Consider the following 16521-nt stretch of genomic DNA (forward strand, 5'->3'; position numbering starts at 1 on the left):
TACTTTCTTTGGATTTCCAGTTCATCTCCTAGTTTCGTGCTGGAGTTTGAGGTTCACGAGTTGCTTGGAATATTGTTTTTAACGGTATTCCAAGATGTATTAACTGTGTCTCCCAACCTTTAGTGTACCATAAACATCGCAGGTATAGACTGGTCCTTGCAGAGATCGACGTTGGCATGTTTTCCTTTCTTGCCTCCGCTGTCTCTCAATAGCAAGTCTCCCACATTCAAAGTGGTCCAGGCATTTGCGGCAAATGCTACGCCAAGCTGACCTGTTTGTGGCCTGATGCTCCAGGTGACGACTGGGATGGCACAAGACCTTAGTGTACACTTAAGGACGTCCTTGCACCCTGATACGTAATACACAAAATATTTAGCAATAGAAAGAATCAGTTCTCATTTAATTACATAATGAAGATATACGTTGGTAGTGTCACCGCGAGAATTCGGAGAGACAGAGGAGAACTGCCAGGATACGTCTGAAACGTTTGAAATTTTCAGTGTTCGGCATTACTGTATATCTCCTCTTGGATTACAGAGAAGAAAAGAAGAACCACCTTTGGAGGCCATTTTCCCCCACAGAGCAGGGGTTGGCCTTTTTGGGCACCGGGGTCCCCTTTTTTGAAGCAATGTTTTATGGCCGGATGCCCTTCCTGCAGCCAACCCTGTTAGTCGCCTCTTGTGACACACATGGAATTACCAGTGAACTGGTACTCAATTTGCCGACCTCGGAAGGATGACAGGCTGAGTCAACCCACCTGGCGTTAATTCAGTGATCGACCGGGATTTTAACCCAGGATCCGAGGATCCCAAGCCGGCACCCTAATCGCTAAGCCAACACCAGGCTCTCTTAGATAACAGAGACTTAATATTAATTTTTTTATATCGTATTTGTGCATTAATTGCCATTTTGATTCAACATAAAAGGTAAACCAGTAAGTCACCTATAACCAGCTGCAACTACATGTCTCCCCTTCACTTCATCCTCTCAAAAGGAATTGACAATTAATTTCTTTTATTTTCTTCAACTGATCGACCATGGAATTTTTACTGTGCCAGTATTTTTCCTTCTGACATCCCTCATAATCTCTGTACTTACAGACTGGTGCTATGACAACAGCGTAAGCTACCGGCCTGGCCAACAGTGGTTTCAGGAGAGTGAACAGGGCCAGAGCTTGCTGTGCACCTGCCTGGGACACCAACGAGGAGAAATTCATTGTGAACCGGGTGAGGATGAAAACGATGATGAGAACATGAACGAGCAGTTCATTCATCGATCTCTGTGATGTATCAATTTTTGGTTTCTTTTGGAAAATCTGTTTTGACTGCAAAATCTTCACTTGAATACTGTGAACTCGAATATACACGAGTATATTTATACACGTATAATATACACGAGTGAATTTTAGCTCTTACATGAGCCTCGATCTTGTATACAACAACAACAACAAAAAACCTTGGTAGTGTCACCATTATCATAGAATCATTGGAATCTCCTGCGATGAAGTTAACTCTGAGGGCCTTTCACTCGCTCACCATAGGCAGGTTGGTGGTCTTTCTGTCTTCTACCGACTCCTCTCCAGTCTTGCTGCCCCAGCTCTGTCTGTGCTCTGTCCCCCAAATATTCCTTCAGGTCGCACAAGATCTGCCAGCAACCCTCTTATGGTTAAACTGCCAAAATCAAGACTTTCTGCTCACCTTCACTCCTTCATTCCTCTTTTCTCCCACCTCTGGAACAAACTCCCCCACCCTCTTCAATCCCACTCCTCCCTCCAGGTCTTTAAAACAGCTGTTCACCACCATCTCTTATCTTCCCCCATCCAAAACCTTGATCTTTTCTACCCCCGCTAATTCACCCCAGATCCAGTTTTTTGAAATTCCAACTTCTTTCCTGGAAGTCCGAGCAGTGTCCATATGTTTTATACCTCTCCCACCCCAACCCCCCCACCCCCCTTCCCATGCCTCCTCTTCCCAAGCCCTCTACCTCCCACAGATCTCCCGATGTCCCTGTTCTCTGCTGTTGTACTTGTGTGCTTCCCTCTCTCTCCCCATCTTGTCTGCCGCTCCCTTTATTATATGTTTCTTTATGTGTCCGTTTGTTTTTTTGTGATTAATGTTAGCTCTTACACAAGCCTCGATCTTGTGTACAAAAAAAGAAAAAGAAAAAGAAAAGGCCCATACATATTTAATACGTGTTACCGTACTAGGGAAAATGCAGGAGCGGCCATTCGGTCCAGCAAAGCCTACACCATGGTTATTAATAATGAAACCTCACCCCGTTTGGTCTGAGGGATGTTTCCGTGGCCCTTTCTGTCTACCTGTTTGGTTTTTTTTGCGTCCAAACCATATAATCGGCAGGTTTGACAAATCCTTAGTGGGATATTGTCTATCTCAAGGAGACGTGTCATTTGAAGGTATTGTGTAGATGTGATTATTTTTTATTTAACACCTTTTACATCCCACACCATTCCATGAAACCAACTAAGCTTTCTGCTACTACATGAATGGGATGTACACCTGGTTCAGTTGTGTATATTTTTGAGGAATTTACCATCAGGTATTGCCACATTTTGGGGAGAGGGTGCTGAGTGACATTCTACACCTTACCTTACTTTGCAGATGATACCATGTGCTTTGATGATGGAAAGCAGTATGCAGTGGGGAAAAGCTGGAAGAAGATCTACGATGACACCGATTGCACGTGTACATGCCTGGGAGGGATGCAGGTATACCTGGATAACTTGACATGTGGCCAAACCGAGTTGGTAGTTATACAATTCCATAACGTGTGGTTTTTAAATCCTCCTCAATAACTCAAAATGACGTTTCCATTCATTTATGGGATAAAATTAAATTTGATTAGATGAGATGAGCTTAAATATGCTGACGCTGTCATATCTGGAAAGTGAAGCCAGGTGAGTACTTTGGTGTGAGACTTCACTAGAAGGCCTAGTGTAAAAGGTTGAGGGAGGACATGAGGATAGCAGGTTTCAATGTGCTTCATGCATTAAAACTGTCTGATCCAGGATTTGTTCCCAACCGAGTGTCATCCAACTAAGACTGCGACTATGGAGCAATAATAGCAGGAGGTGCTGCCTCTAAAATGTCTCCATTCAGATTGGGATCTAAACCTGGATATCGCTGCTGCATCTGACATGTTAAAGGACCTATTTTATTTATATTCCTTGATTTGAGTTTGGAGTACCATATGTTGTCCTTCATTAATTTAAAAAAAAAAAAATCTCAAAACACGTTAATGTGAAATTCACATAAAGTACCAGGGAACCTTTACAAATACAAATAATATTCTTCGTACATATGCAGCACAAGGCTGCGGGGTAGTACTATTGGCTGAGGGCGCAGCCATGCCACTGATGAGATGCCCTCTGCTGGTTGGAGCAGGAATTTGTAATTTATTTAATGGTGCCAGCGATAGGTTGCCTCCTCTTCGTGAAGGACATCATGGGATCTTTAGCGTCCACTAACTAATACCCCAGTTAAAACGGGACCCCCAGTTTAACGTCCATCCGAGGGATGGCACACACCTTGATGAATCACCCTACCTGTGAATCATCGGGATGACAGTTTATAGGTGGGATTGGAACACAAGGAAGACAGCTTAGAGGCAAGTGTATGTACATCTCGACCATCCTGTCAGCCCATAAATAAAATATAAATTCAGTGTGCAATCTAATAAAGAGGTCCTTGTGACCCCCAAACAAGTAGCCTGCCGATGAAAGGGGTTGGCTGAAGTTGTATGTTCCACTTCATCAGCCCAATCGAACAAACATACTTACAACACTTAGTTTACAGAAATATACAGTTCATTAAGGGGGAATCTACTTATTATGTAAGAACGAGGGCATGAAATTCAGAAAAAGGAAGTTTTGTAAGAGTGGAAGGAGAGGTGAGAAGAAGGTCGAGATAAGAGGAGAGGAAATTTAGGAGGGAACAAATTTGGAACTTAGGGGGTGTCGGCCCAAACATTCCACGATACAATAGTTACCTCCGCCTCCGAAGGTGGATCGAGGTCGTTTTCACCCGTTTGTGTGCGAGCAGGATTTCTCAAAAAAGTTGTGGACGGATTCAGTCAAAACCTGGTGGGCAGGTTGGGTGTGTGACAATGACGAATTGATTAGATTTTGGGGAAGATCTGAATTCAAGAATTTTAAAAGTGATTCTTCACCATTGAGAGATTGGGGCCACAAAACATATATACTGTAGACAATATCTCAAAAAGTTGTAGATGGATTATGACAAAACCTGGTGGATGGGTTGGTTAGGTGACACGAACAAGCCGATTCGATTTTGGTTCAGGTCTTCAGGGTTCAGGTCCAGATATTGTCCTATCAGTGGGATACAAAACACAAACTGATCAGCCCGGCTAAAGTACTCCCGAGTGCCCCGTTCTAGTTGCTTTTGTAATAAATTGTTGATGCAATGATAACATTGCTAGATCCATAAAATACATGGAAGATAAATAGCCGGACATGTGACCAAACCTGGAGAGCTTGACGAGTGTCTGGCTGGGATCGCCTTGCCTTGCTGTCGTGACCGGAAACCCTTTAGATAGTGGAGGAAATGGGGGACGGGGAGTTTTTTGGAGTGTCGCTGTTCGACTGTCGCAGTGCCCCCTACAGGTTAAAACAGGAATTTGTAATTTGTTCAGGATACCAGAGATAACTTGCCGAAGCTTTACAAAAGATAGCCTGGGATCTTTAATGTCCCAGGTAATCTGCTGGAGCAACGGCCCTTGGCCTAACCTCCCCGATGATAGACGGAATACCGAATAAGCACCAGGATGATAGTCCACAGTCGAGTTTGGAATGAAATCTAGACCAGACGGCTCACAGGTGAGCATCACACCTCAGATATTCCATATTTCCCCACTTCAGCCATGATTTTAACACGACATTATTAATATCTTAAATGTGAAGGATCTTTGGGCTGCTCTGGGAGATTGATCGGCCATCTCCGTGCAACGGGCACGTTCAAGTAGAACTGACATCACATTATTAATCATCAACATCACATTATGTACATGGTCTTTTCCTCAAAGGTCCAGTTTTGGTCCATGTTGATCAAATTAGGCTCACCGAGTATTCAATGGCTTAATGAGCCAACAACATACACCACCTGCAAACTTCATGCTTTCATAACTAGGTAAGCAAATAAAGGTAATGCCTGTTAGCATAAGATGCCAAAGATGTAACATCTCACATGTTAACCCTGGTTTTTTTTTTTTTACATCGTGTCCCATCCCATCTGATTAGGGGTGGCATTGCGAGTGTGAACAACCATGACTCGACAAAACCAAAATTGGCCTCCAAGAGATGGATGGAAAAATGAGGAAGTCATCAACGAAGTCAAAATCTACAAACCACACGTTTCACATCCGTCCGTCCGTCTGTTCGCAGCAATCGTCTGGGTAGGTCACCCTGATGGCGGCTGGGAGGATTGCGCATTTTTGAATTGTTATTTCCATGTTGAGGTACACAACTTTGCAGATCACTTGCTTATCTCTGCACGCAAAAAACCTCGAATCTTAACCAAAGGTAAATCCGCCACATCTATTCATAAGCGAGCTCGGTTTGAATACCGTACCAGTGCCGGGATGTTGAACTCAAGGTCGTACTCTGATTATACCATGTAATCTACCTGCTTGGAGCAATGTGAGTTTTCTTTTGTTTGTTTGTTTTTGATTTCATTCAATGATTTTGGGATTTTGTGCAAGATTTGGTGATGATTGTTTCCTTTTTTTTTTTTTTTTGCACATTTGGGAGTGTCTTTGAATGTGTACATACTTTAACATACGTGGATTTTACACTTGCACAATCAAAATTGATGGGAAAAAAAAAATTATTCGTCTAGAGTATTTGAAAAAAAACACGAAAAACTTCTTACTATGAAAATGAATTGAAATAAAGTTGGGATTTACAATTTCATTAATGCTGTACTCTTCAATATAAGTAAATACGACTTCCTTTACAAGGAACTTCAACTCTGGGGAAGCCATTTGGCCCCTCAGGCTTTGTGCAATGGTTGCCAACCTATTGCTGTTTGTCTGTGCTCCATCATTTTTAAATGCTGAGCATCAAGCAAGGAAGCAGCACGGAACATTTTTCAGGTCTTTGGTATAACTCGGATGGGGTTCGAACCGCTGACCTCTCATACTGGGAGTGGACACTCCAACCATTAGACAACCGTGTCTGGAAGGATATTTATTGGGCATTTTTATGCAACTGCTGATATAAGATTTCAACTTCCTGGACCAAACCACTCTTAAAGGGGGAGAAACAACAAACAAACAAATGTACAGTTACATTGAATTGGTGTTCACCCTCTCCTGTCCTTTTTGTTGTTACATCCTGATCTGTTTAGTGTTCCCGCTCTTCGTAAAACCCCCCTCACACCGGCCTTACGGGGTCGTTACGACGTTTACGGCGGCGTTGCGGCGAAAAAATCGTGCACAACCGGGAGCATTCCTTGTGGCACCTGGGACATCCTCAACGCTTCCTGGAGCATTCGTATGGATCCTTAAGCGTCCGGGAGGGGTCGTAATTTCTTACGAGAGTTTTGGTCCAGACCAAAACTCTCGTAAGACAATTACGGCAGTGCTACGGAAATCTAGACCGTAACGCTTCCTCAACACTTCCGCAACTGCCGTAACACCACCGTAAGACTCCGTAAGGCCATCTTAACCATCCGCAAGGATTCTCCCTCTCCTTGGACTCTGGGCAGCGGGTGCTCCGTCCATGGCTCTCCTGGATAGGTCTTGCCCCCTTGGAAGTCAGCAGCAGAATGAGGGGAGAGCAGGGGGGGGGGGGGGTGGGGAAGGGGGGGCCCGGTTTTTATATTCTGGGCCGGGAACCGTAAGGAACCGCAAGCAAACGTAGAAGCACCATATCTCCACCGTGTATATCCGCAAAGAAGCCGTAGCAGTCCGTACTAAACCGCTGTGAATCGATCACGGTCAAGCAAAATCCTCTCCCGGGTGTTCACGATTTTGCTCAAAAAATCGCAACGCTGCCGTAGAAAGACCATCCGTGGACGTCCGTAAAAAACATTTTTTGGTGTGAGGTACCCTTAAGATGCATTCCTTAGGTAACCAGAATTCTTTTCATCACCGCATTCCCCAGCCACAATGTAAAGTATAAATAAAATTTACTTTCCTCTAATATTTCCATTTAATGAATGTATATTTGATACAAATTAAATTGCAAATTTGGTCAGGTTTTCTTTTTAATTATTAGTCATTATTGAATTGATGCTATGTCTCTGTCAACTCCACATTTCCCACTTTGATGGTACTTTTACACCGTGCATTTGTCGATCTGTCGTTTACCTTTAATCTTCAAAAAGACTCATGTACACATTACGTATCCACGTGTCCACATGCAGAAGTCAGTGTTCTAACCTATTGCAACCACACAATCCTCCTCACTCTCTCTTTCATTTCAGAATGAAAGGGCATGCTCAATGGCTCCAGTTCCCCACCTTTTGGGTGGTATAAGGAATCGATGTGTGTAATATGAAAGCTAAATCTTGAATTTTCTTTGAAATATCGCGTGCACAAGCCAAGTTACTGAAATGGTTGTCATGGCAACATAAGTCAGCCAATCACAGCCGTGATTTAATCAGGTTGAGATAATGTCATGAGGAATAGATATGTGCAATATGAAAGCTAAATGTTAAACGTTTTTTTTGAAATAGCACGTACACAAAAGTACATGGACAGTCAGATGGTCAGTCAGATATTTCCTTGTCGGAGGGATGGGGGACAAGTTTTGGTCCAAGATATTTTGAGAGTGAGAACAAACGCTCACACATTCCTTGTTCCAATCACCACGTGGGATCAACCACAACACGGATTATACGAGTTATTTTTCGCTGTTTCCTCCTCCCTTGTAGGAAGATCACTCGATCAACAATGCATTTTTTCAATGCAAACATTTTTCCTGGAAGTCCTAGCAGTGTCCATGTGTTTTATACCTCCCTCCCCCCCCACCCCCCTTCCCATGCCTCCTCCCCCCAAGCTCTCTCCCTCCCACAGATCTCCCGATGTCCCTGTTCTATACTGTTGTACTTGTTTGCTTCCCTCTCTCCCCATCTTGTCTCCTGTTCCCTTTATTATATGTTTTATATGTCAGTTTTTTTTTTTGATTAATGTTAGCTCTTACATGAGCCTCGATGTTGTATACAAAAAAAAATAAAAAAATTGCACACACAATGAAGGACAAAAAAGGTTTGTAAAGCTTTCTTTTTTAGAAATTGCAGTGACAAGAACAATGCCTAAAGTTGGATTTGTACAAATAATAATTAAGCACATCATAAATGGGAAAATGGCAAACTCCCACCCTTCTGAAAAGCGGGAAAAATAAAGCTTTTTACAAACTTAAAAATGCAAAAACATTTTAAAATATCGAAAGTGTGTTCAACAAAGACAAATCCGAATAATTCCTTAGACTTAATCAATGACCATCTCTGACCATCAGCAAGGAAAAGTCCATCAAATTTTCAATCCAAGAACCTCTCCAAACTGTGGGTCTACAAGCTGTGACCGAAGCTCATCCAAAGAGTATTTTAAACGTTCTCAAAATTAAAAACAAGTTGTGTTTTTTTTTTTTTTGGATACAGAATCGAGGCTCGTGAAAGAGCAAACATTTATTTCACAAACAAATCAGACAAACAAAATATATAAAAAGAGGGAGTGGTAGACAAGATGGGGAGAGAAGAGGAAGCACACAAACACAACATTTGAGAGCAGGGAGATGTGTGGGAGGGAGGGCTTGGGGGTAGGAGGCGTGGGAAAGGGGGGAGGGGGGTGGGAGAAGTATAAAACACAAGGACACCAAGGACTTCCAGGACAGAAGTTGGTATTTCAAAAAAGTGGATTTGGGGTGAAATTAGCAGGGGTAGAAAAGATCAAGGTTTTGGATGGGGGAAGATAAGAGATGGTGGTGAACAGCTGTTTTAAAGACCTGGAAGGTGGAGTGGGATTGAAGAGAGTGAGGGAGTTTGTTCCAGAGGTGGGAGAAAAGAGGAATGAAGGTGAGCAGAGATTCTTGATTTTGGCAGTTTAACCATAAGAGGGTTGAAGGCAGATCTTGTGCGACCTGTAGGAATATTTGGGGGACAGAGCCCAGAGAGAGCTGAGGGGGCAAGGCTGGAGAGGAGTCGGTAGAAGACGGAAAGACCACCAACCTGCCTGCGGTGAGTGAGTGAGAGGCCCTTGGAGTTAGCTTCATTGCGGGAGATTCCAACGATTCTGAACGCTTTGGTTTCAACAGCGTGAAGACGAGCTAGGTGTGAGGCAGGAGCACCAGCCCAGAGGGGAGAGAAGTATTCCATTGAGCTGCGGATGAAAGCCTTATATGTGGTGAGGAGCTCAGGTGTGCCAAGGAAGGACTTCGCACGACGAAGGATGCCCAGTCGGCGACTGGCTTTGGAGGCCAGATTTGAAATGTGGTTTTCCCAGGAAAGATCATGGCAGATAGTGAGACCCAAAAGCTTGAGTGACAGAACTTCTTGGAGGATTATTCAGAAAGTGGATGGGAGGGTTGTCCAGTCGGTCTTTTCGGAGAGACATAGTAAGAGTTGTTGTTTTTGTTGGTCCCCTTTTTGAAGCAATGTTTTACGGCCGGATGCCCTTCCTGCCGCCAACCCTTTTTGTCGCCTTTTACGACAAACAGGGAATTACCAGTGAACTGGTACTCAATTAGCCGACCTCGGAAGGATGACAGGCTGAGTCAAACCCCCCTGGCGTTAATTCAGCGATCGACCGGGATTCGAACCCAGGATCCTAAGCTGGCACCCTAGCCCAACACCAGGCTTGGCCTTTGGCCTTGGCCATCCCAACAAATGGCCTCTAAAGGTGGTTTTTTTTTTTATAGTAAGAGTGTGAGATTTATCAGGATTGAAAGACATGTTCCACTTGTTTGCCCAATCTGTGATTTTGTCCAGGTCTGCAGAGAGTGAGGAGGCTGCAGACTGCCGATCTGAGGGATGAGGAATGGAGCGACAGAGAGCAGAGTCATCAGCAAAGAGATAGAGAGGATTTTCAAGACAGTCAGGGAGATCATTGATGAAGACCAGAAAAAGCACAGGGCCAAGAACACTGCCTTGGGGAACTCCAGCCTGAACAGGAAGAGGAGATGAGAGGAACCCATTCAGGGCCACACGTTGACTACGACGAGAGAGGAAGTCCGCCAGCCATGCGTGGAGATTTCCATGGATACCAAAGGAGGAGAGTTTGGTGAGCAGAGCGGGGTGCCAGACCGTATCGAAGGCACGTGATATGTCAAGGGAGACAGCTCTAATTTCCTGTTTGGCATTGAAAATTAAAAGTTTAAGTTTGAAGTTTAAATTACATATTTGAACTACACTGAAGCCCTTGATGTTAAAAGTAGTTTGCTTGGCAAATTGTGATCATTGCATCAATATTAAAAAAAGACACTTGGGAAACAACCTCATTAAAAGGACTTTGGCATCGTTTATTTTTCGCCATTTATTTTCATAACTTTACAATTGCTGTGATTCAGGAATTTAAAACAGAGCTAGGACATGGCAGAGACAAGCGTGAGCATCAAGGTCATTTATTGTCATTCTTATGTGCCGTACTCTGTTACAGAGTGTCAGTGCTGTGGAAGAAGTTGTTGGCAAGGGTTATACTAGGTGGTTTGCCATTGCCTTGCCAGCAGCAGCTCAGGGCAGCAAATTGGTATTTGTTCATGGTGCCGGCACTAACATCTATTCTTCATGAAGGACATAGTGGGGTATTTAACGTCCACCACGGCAGACCACCAAGTTGATTAAAGCCGATTACATGAGACAAGAGTGTGCTATTTGCAGAAGACACTACAAACGGTATTTACATACTTCACTTTACTCAAACAATCACATTCAAATCATGGATGGGATTAAAGGGGCATTACAGGCAGAGCAAGCAATTTAATAAATTACTTGAGAGTAAAAAATAATAATTTCCAGATTGTACTCGGAACTTAATACTTCGGGTTGTTTTGGGGAATAGCATGTGAATGAATGAATGAATGAATGAATGAATATGAGTGATCGTTTTAAGGCCATTTTCCCCGCTAGAGCGGGGGTTAGCCTTGCGGGCCCCATGACAATCATGGTTCCCTGTTTGAGGCAATGTTTTTATGGCCGGATGCCCTTCCTGACGCCAATCCTTGGTCGCCTCTTACAGTGCGCAGGGATACGGTGTACCTATTCTAAATCAGGGTACACACCGTGATCATTCATCCCAGCAAGCTGGTACTCAATTTGCCGACCTCAGAGGGATGACAGGCTGAGTCAACCCCCCTGGCGTTAATTCAGCTATCAACCGGGATTCGAACCCAGGATCCTAGGATCCCAAGCCGGCACCCTAACCGCTAAGCCAACACCAGGCATTTTGGGGAATAGCATGTATTGAAGCAATATACGATACATCAAGAATACACCACGTCTGAACCGCAGAGCAGCTGGATATCGTGCAGAGCATGTGATCTACACTGCGAATGCACAAATACGCTCAGTGTATAACTTCTACACACTCACCTCCATCCTCACCCACTTGCCTTTTCATCACTGAAAAGGTGGCCATTCGTATTGTCATCGAGAGGAAACGCCAGGAGAAGGTCCTCATCGGGCCCAGCTCCTTTGTTCCAAGTGAGCTCATGACCTAAGATCTCTCTCGCAATGGGCCAGCAGGAAATGCAGTTGAGAACGTACACGGTCGTAATTTGTTCCAAGGCCGTTTTTTCCATCTTCAGTGCATAACGGTGCAATTTTGTCCAAAACCGCGTTGTTTGTCCCACACACAGCAATCCAAGCACCGGCCATGTCACATGGTACACCAAACCGATTTGATCGTTCTTATAAAGAACCTAATCTTCATCAAATGAAACAATTGTTTTAATTTAATCAGCTCCACTTGCTGAAGACCTTTCGGTTATTTATCCTGTAAAGCTCCATTTAATCTATCGAAGATAATTTCCATGAATAATAACAATAACAAAGGTCCAACAAGACACTCTTTCTAAAATGGTTCCTAAGTCTGTTTTGCAGTGTTAAACATGAACATGGCTGTGATTAACACGCAGGGAAATGCAGTTAAATGAAGGCCCTCCCCAAAAAAAGAAGGCGCAGTATCAAATTTCAAATAATGGAAGTGTCCAAACTGGATTACTCACACTTGTACACTTCCACCTATCTGGTTTGTCCGATCTCTCAAGAATCGAGGAATGGGTCTTTTGTGACGAATCCTCTGTTACCCTGTACATGCAGTAGTTTATAGATCATAAAAATAGAAATTTCCCCAAAATCTAAAATCTCCCATACCCTCGATCCCAGAAAGAAATCCTCCATAATCCTTAAACAAACACAAAAATATATTGAGAGGACAGCCACGAATCAATAAAACTCCAGAAAGTTGCACTTCATAAGCCTTGGCAAGAGAGGCTTGGTGCTGCGGTCAAAGGAACTTGTGCAGTTCTTCTTCCCTCAATAAGGAGCGGCTGTCCTCGATCAGAAACCTAGACAGAATAACAATGTTTATTTTTCTCAACCAATCCACAAAAGAGAAATATCACAGACTCATGAAAAAAAGAAGGAAACATAAAAGATAGGCAAATTGCAAATTTTCAGACGAAGAGGAGTAGGAGATGGGGGAAGAAGAGGATGCAGAGGTGTATGATGTATAGGAAGATGAGGAGGATGGGGAGGAGTAAGAGGAGGGAGATGATGTTAATAAAAGAGAAAAGAGAGAGAAAAACAATCCTTGCTGAACAAAACCATAATGGCTGCTATGCTTCTCACCCATAGAACAACAGTGGAATCGGTGCGGTGCTCAAGTGCCAAAGGGCATGTGCGTCCAATGCCCACAGTAGAGGTGGGAAGTCAAACAGCTCAAGCAGGAATGCTCCATGCAGGCAGAACATGGTGAGGAGACATCGCCAAACGTAGGGTCGAGTACCCAGTGTTACCACACACCAGCCCGACCACCAGACCAGGTTCAGCATGCCTACCTCGAGAGGAAACGTGGAGATGGAGGAAGGCAGGAATAGGTTGGATGGAGGTTAGCAGCACATTCAATGGGCCTAACAATTGCATCATTTGAACAATTAAGAAAAAAAAATGAATATTGTTGCCGTTAACACCCGTTACGAATTAGGGAGATCAGCCGGTTCCTACATACACGTGCATCCTTTTCTTAATAAATAGGCAGGTGACAGGCGTCTTGAGTGTTAATTTTCATGAATCAAAGGAAGGCTCAGAGAGAGAGAGCAAAACAATGACGGACTAGGGTTTATTTACTTATCAAATGATGGCTGAAATACGGCTACACCAGTACAATATGGCCCTTGTACATACAGCTCTGGACATGAGGCCTGTCACCACATGCATTGTGGTTGGATTCCTTTAACTTTGATTCTACTCATTTTGCACTGCCTGCCATTGTGTGTGTATGTATGTAGGTATGTATGTAATGTATATATATATCTTATATTATAATAGCCGTAGATGATTCTGTCTGTCTGTCTGTCTGTCTATCTGTTGGGTGTCTGTCCGGGGTGTGGCTTACTCGGTTTGCAGAGTAGCTCCACCCATAGCTCCACCCATTCTGGGAGTGGCTATAAACAAATATCCACCATTTTATTAACTCGCATAGCTTTGAGTCCTGTTTTGTAGGCCCGTGGTGTCTTGCTCTCCCCCAGTTTTATTTCAAATCAAATTCGATAAATCATTTCATTTTTCACAGTCGCTAACATAGTTTTAGACTCGGTTGAAAAAAAACGGGAAGAAAATCCAATGAAAGTTGCCGTTTATAGAACGAAATGAATTCTCAAAGGCCTGTAACTTCAAGGCCATTGAGTCTCTCTCACGCCTTTATCTCCAATCTAACTCACCATATGATTTCATTTTTATCGATGGTTTTACTTTTAGACTCGGTGTCAGCAATAATTGAGAACAATCCACACACGCGGGAAAATGCAGAGATATATTTTTTAAAATCGCGTCATGGTGTATCATACACCGCCCAACATGACACCGCCGGCAATGTGTCGATATATATTAAAAATTCGCTTTTGCTTTTCCGTTATGATATATTACTATTTCGTTTGATGATAGTCGTCACAAAAACGTCAACAATGATGCCGACATATATTTCTTCGTTTTTATTTCATTCAACATATTAGCCGGAAGTAAAATATGTTTCAGGAAATTACCGAGAGATATTTCTTCGTTTTTTTTATTAGTTATGTGCGCATACACTTTAAATAGGTTTATTTGAAATCTTTAATTTTCCACAAACATTCCACACACGCGGGAAAATGCAGAGATATATTTTTTAAAATCGCGTCATGGTGTATCATACACCGCCCAACATGACACCGACGGCAATGTGTCGATATCTATTTTAAATTCGATATATCATTTCATTTTTCACAGTCGCTAACATAGTTTTAGACTCGGTTGAAAAAAAACGAGAAGAAAATCCGATGAAAGTTGCCGTTTATAGAACGAAATGAATTCTCAAATGCCTGTAACTTCAAGGCCATTGAGTCTCTCTCACGCCTTTATCTCCAATCTAACTCACCATATGATTTCATTTTTATCGATGGTTTTAGAGTCGGTGTCAGCAATAATTGAGAACATTCCACACACGCGGGAAAATGCAGATATATTTTTTAAAATCGCGTCATGGTGTATCATACACCGCCTAACATGACACCGACGGCAACGTGTCGATACATATTAAAAATTCGATATATCATTTCATTTTTCACAGTCGCTAACATAGTTTTCGACTCGGTTGAAAAAAAACGGGAAGGAAATCCAATGAAAGTTGCAGTTTATAGAACGAAATGAATTCTCAAACGCCTGTAACTTCAACTTCAAGGCCATTGAGTCTCTCTCACGCCTTTATCTCCAATCTAACTCACCATATGATTTCATTTTTATCGATGGTTTTGGACTCGGTGTCAGCAATAATTGAGAACATTCCACACACGCGGGAAAATGCAGATATATTTTTAAAAATCGCGTCATGGTGTATCATACACCGCCCAACATGACACCGACGGCAACGTGTCGATATATATTAAAAATTCGCTTTTGCTTTTCCGTTAAGATATATTACTTTTTCGTTTGATGACAGTCGTCACAAAAACGTCAACAATGATGCCGACATATATTTCTTCGTTTTTATTTAATTCAACATTATTAGCCGGAAGTAAAATATGTTTCAGGAAATTACCGAGAGATATTTCTTCGTTTTTTAAAATTAGTTATGTGCGAATACACTTTAAATAGGTTTATTTGAAATCTTTAATTTTCCACAATATAATTTACTTGCCATTTATCATTTGATGATTACGAGACAAATTCCTCTTGAGGATCGTGACAATTCATGCGCTGCGTGGAAACTTCTATTTCCAAAATGAATGAGACGATCGATGAAGAACGCAGACTTGAACAGGATGCAGCAAGAAAACGAATGAGACGGGCGAACGAGTCCATCGACGAACGTCAATGCAAACTTGCGGGGTCACCCGTGGGAATCCCACGGGCATGGATGTGTGTGACATTTCGACATATTGAGTTAGATGCTGCACATTCATTTTTACAAAATGGTTACTGGCAAGTCATCAGATCCAGAAATGGTGTAAAAACCACCGTTTAGAGGCCATTTTTCCCCGCAAAGCGGGGGTTGGCCTTTTCGGGGACCGTGGTAGTTGTTGTTTTTTTGTCCCCTTTTTGAAGCAATGTTTTACGGCCGGATGCCCTTCCTGACGCCAACCCTTTTTGCCGCCTTCAACGACAAACAGGGAATTACCAGTGAACTGGTACTCAATTAGCCGACCTCGGAAGGATGACAGGCTGAGTCAACCCCCCTGGCATTAATTCGGCGATCGACCGAGATTCGAACCCAGGATCCTAAGCCGGCACCCTAGCCGCTAGCCCAACACCAGAAATGGTGTCATGAACACAATTTATTTACGCACAAGCACAAAAGCAAGACGGGCCGATTTCCGATTCCGACGGGCCGACGGGCGAGACGGGCCGATTTCCGATTCCGACGGGCCGATTTGGAGCAAGAAAAAGAACGAGACGGGAGAAAAAGGAGAGAAACGAGACGGGGAAAGCCGATTGGAGAGGCGAGTGAGGCGCGATTGGAGAGGAGTGTGAGGCGCGATTGGAGAGGAGTGTGAGGCACGATTGGAGAGGAGTGTGAGGCGTGATTGGAGAGGAGTGTGAGGCACGATTGGAGAGGAGTGATTGGAGGGGAGTGTGAGGCACGATTGGAGAGGAGTGTGAGGCACGATTGGAGAGGAGTGTGAGGCGCGATTGGAGAGGAGTGTGAGGCGCGATTGGAGAGGAGTGTGAGGCGCGATTGGAGAGGCGTGTGAAGGATTGCAGAGGAGAGGAGTGTGAGGGATTGGAGAGGTGAGGGATTGGAAAGGAGAGGGATGTGAGGGTTTGGAGAGGAGAGGAGTGCTAGGTGGAGAGAGGA

General features: G+C 43.4%; 2 protein-coding genes across 6 annotated transcripts in view; one reads left to right on the forward strand and one right to left on the reverse strand.

Annotated features, from left to right (window-relative positions):
* LOC137433894 (fibronectin) overlaps nt 1–5944 on the forward strand; it is a 270389-nt gene extending 264445 nt beyond the window's left edge. For both annotated transcript variants that reach the window (XM_078785942.1, XM_078785943.1), the window contains 3 exons: nt 1101–1226; nt 2619–2725; nt 5273–5944. In XM_078785942.1, the coding sequence (XP_078642068.1) occupies nt 1101–1226; nt 2619–2725; nt 5273–5302 (263 nt within the window). In that variant the 3' untranslated portion in view covers nt 5303–5944. The remainder of the gene's footprint in view (nt 1–1100; nt 1227–2618; nt 2726–5272) is intronic.
* Nucleotides 5945–10468: 4524 nt separating this feature from the next.
* PGAP3 (post-GPI attachment to proteins phospholipase 3) overlaps nt 10469–16521 on the reverse strand; it is a 42885-nt gene continuing 36832 nt past the window's right edge. For 3 of the 4 annotated variants that reach the window (XM_068126363.2, XM_068126361.2, XM_068126364.2), the window contains 2 exons: nt 12822–13026; nt 10469–12538 (listed from right to left, as the gene is read on the reverse strand). In XM_068126363.2, the coding sequence (XP_067982464.1) occupies nt 12478–12538; nt 12822–13026 (266 nt within the window). In that variant the 3' untranslated portion in view covers nt 10469–12477. Of the gene's footprint in view, nt 12539–12821; nt 13031–16521 lie in introns of all 4 variants that reach the window. The other variant, XR_010985752.2, reaches the window with a different exon arrangement.

The sequence above is a fragment of the Myxine glutinosa genome, chromosome 10, assembly GCF_964187855.1.
Source record: "Myxine glutinosa chromosome 10, kmMyxGlut1.1, whole genome shotgun sequence".
NCBI lineage: Eukaryota > Metazoa > Chordata > Myxini > Myxiniformes > Myxinidae > Myxine > Myxine glutinosa.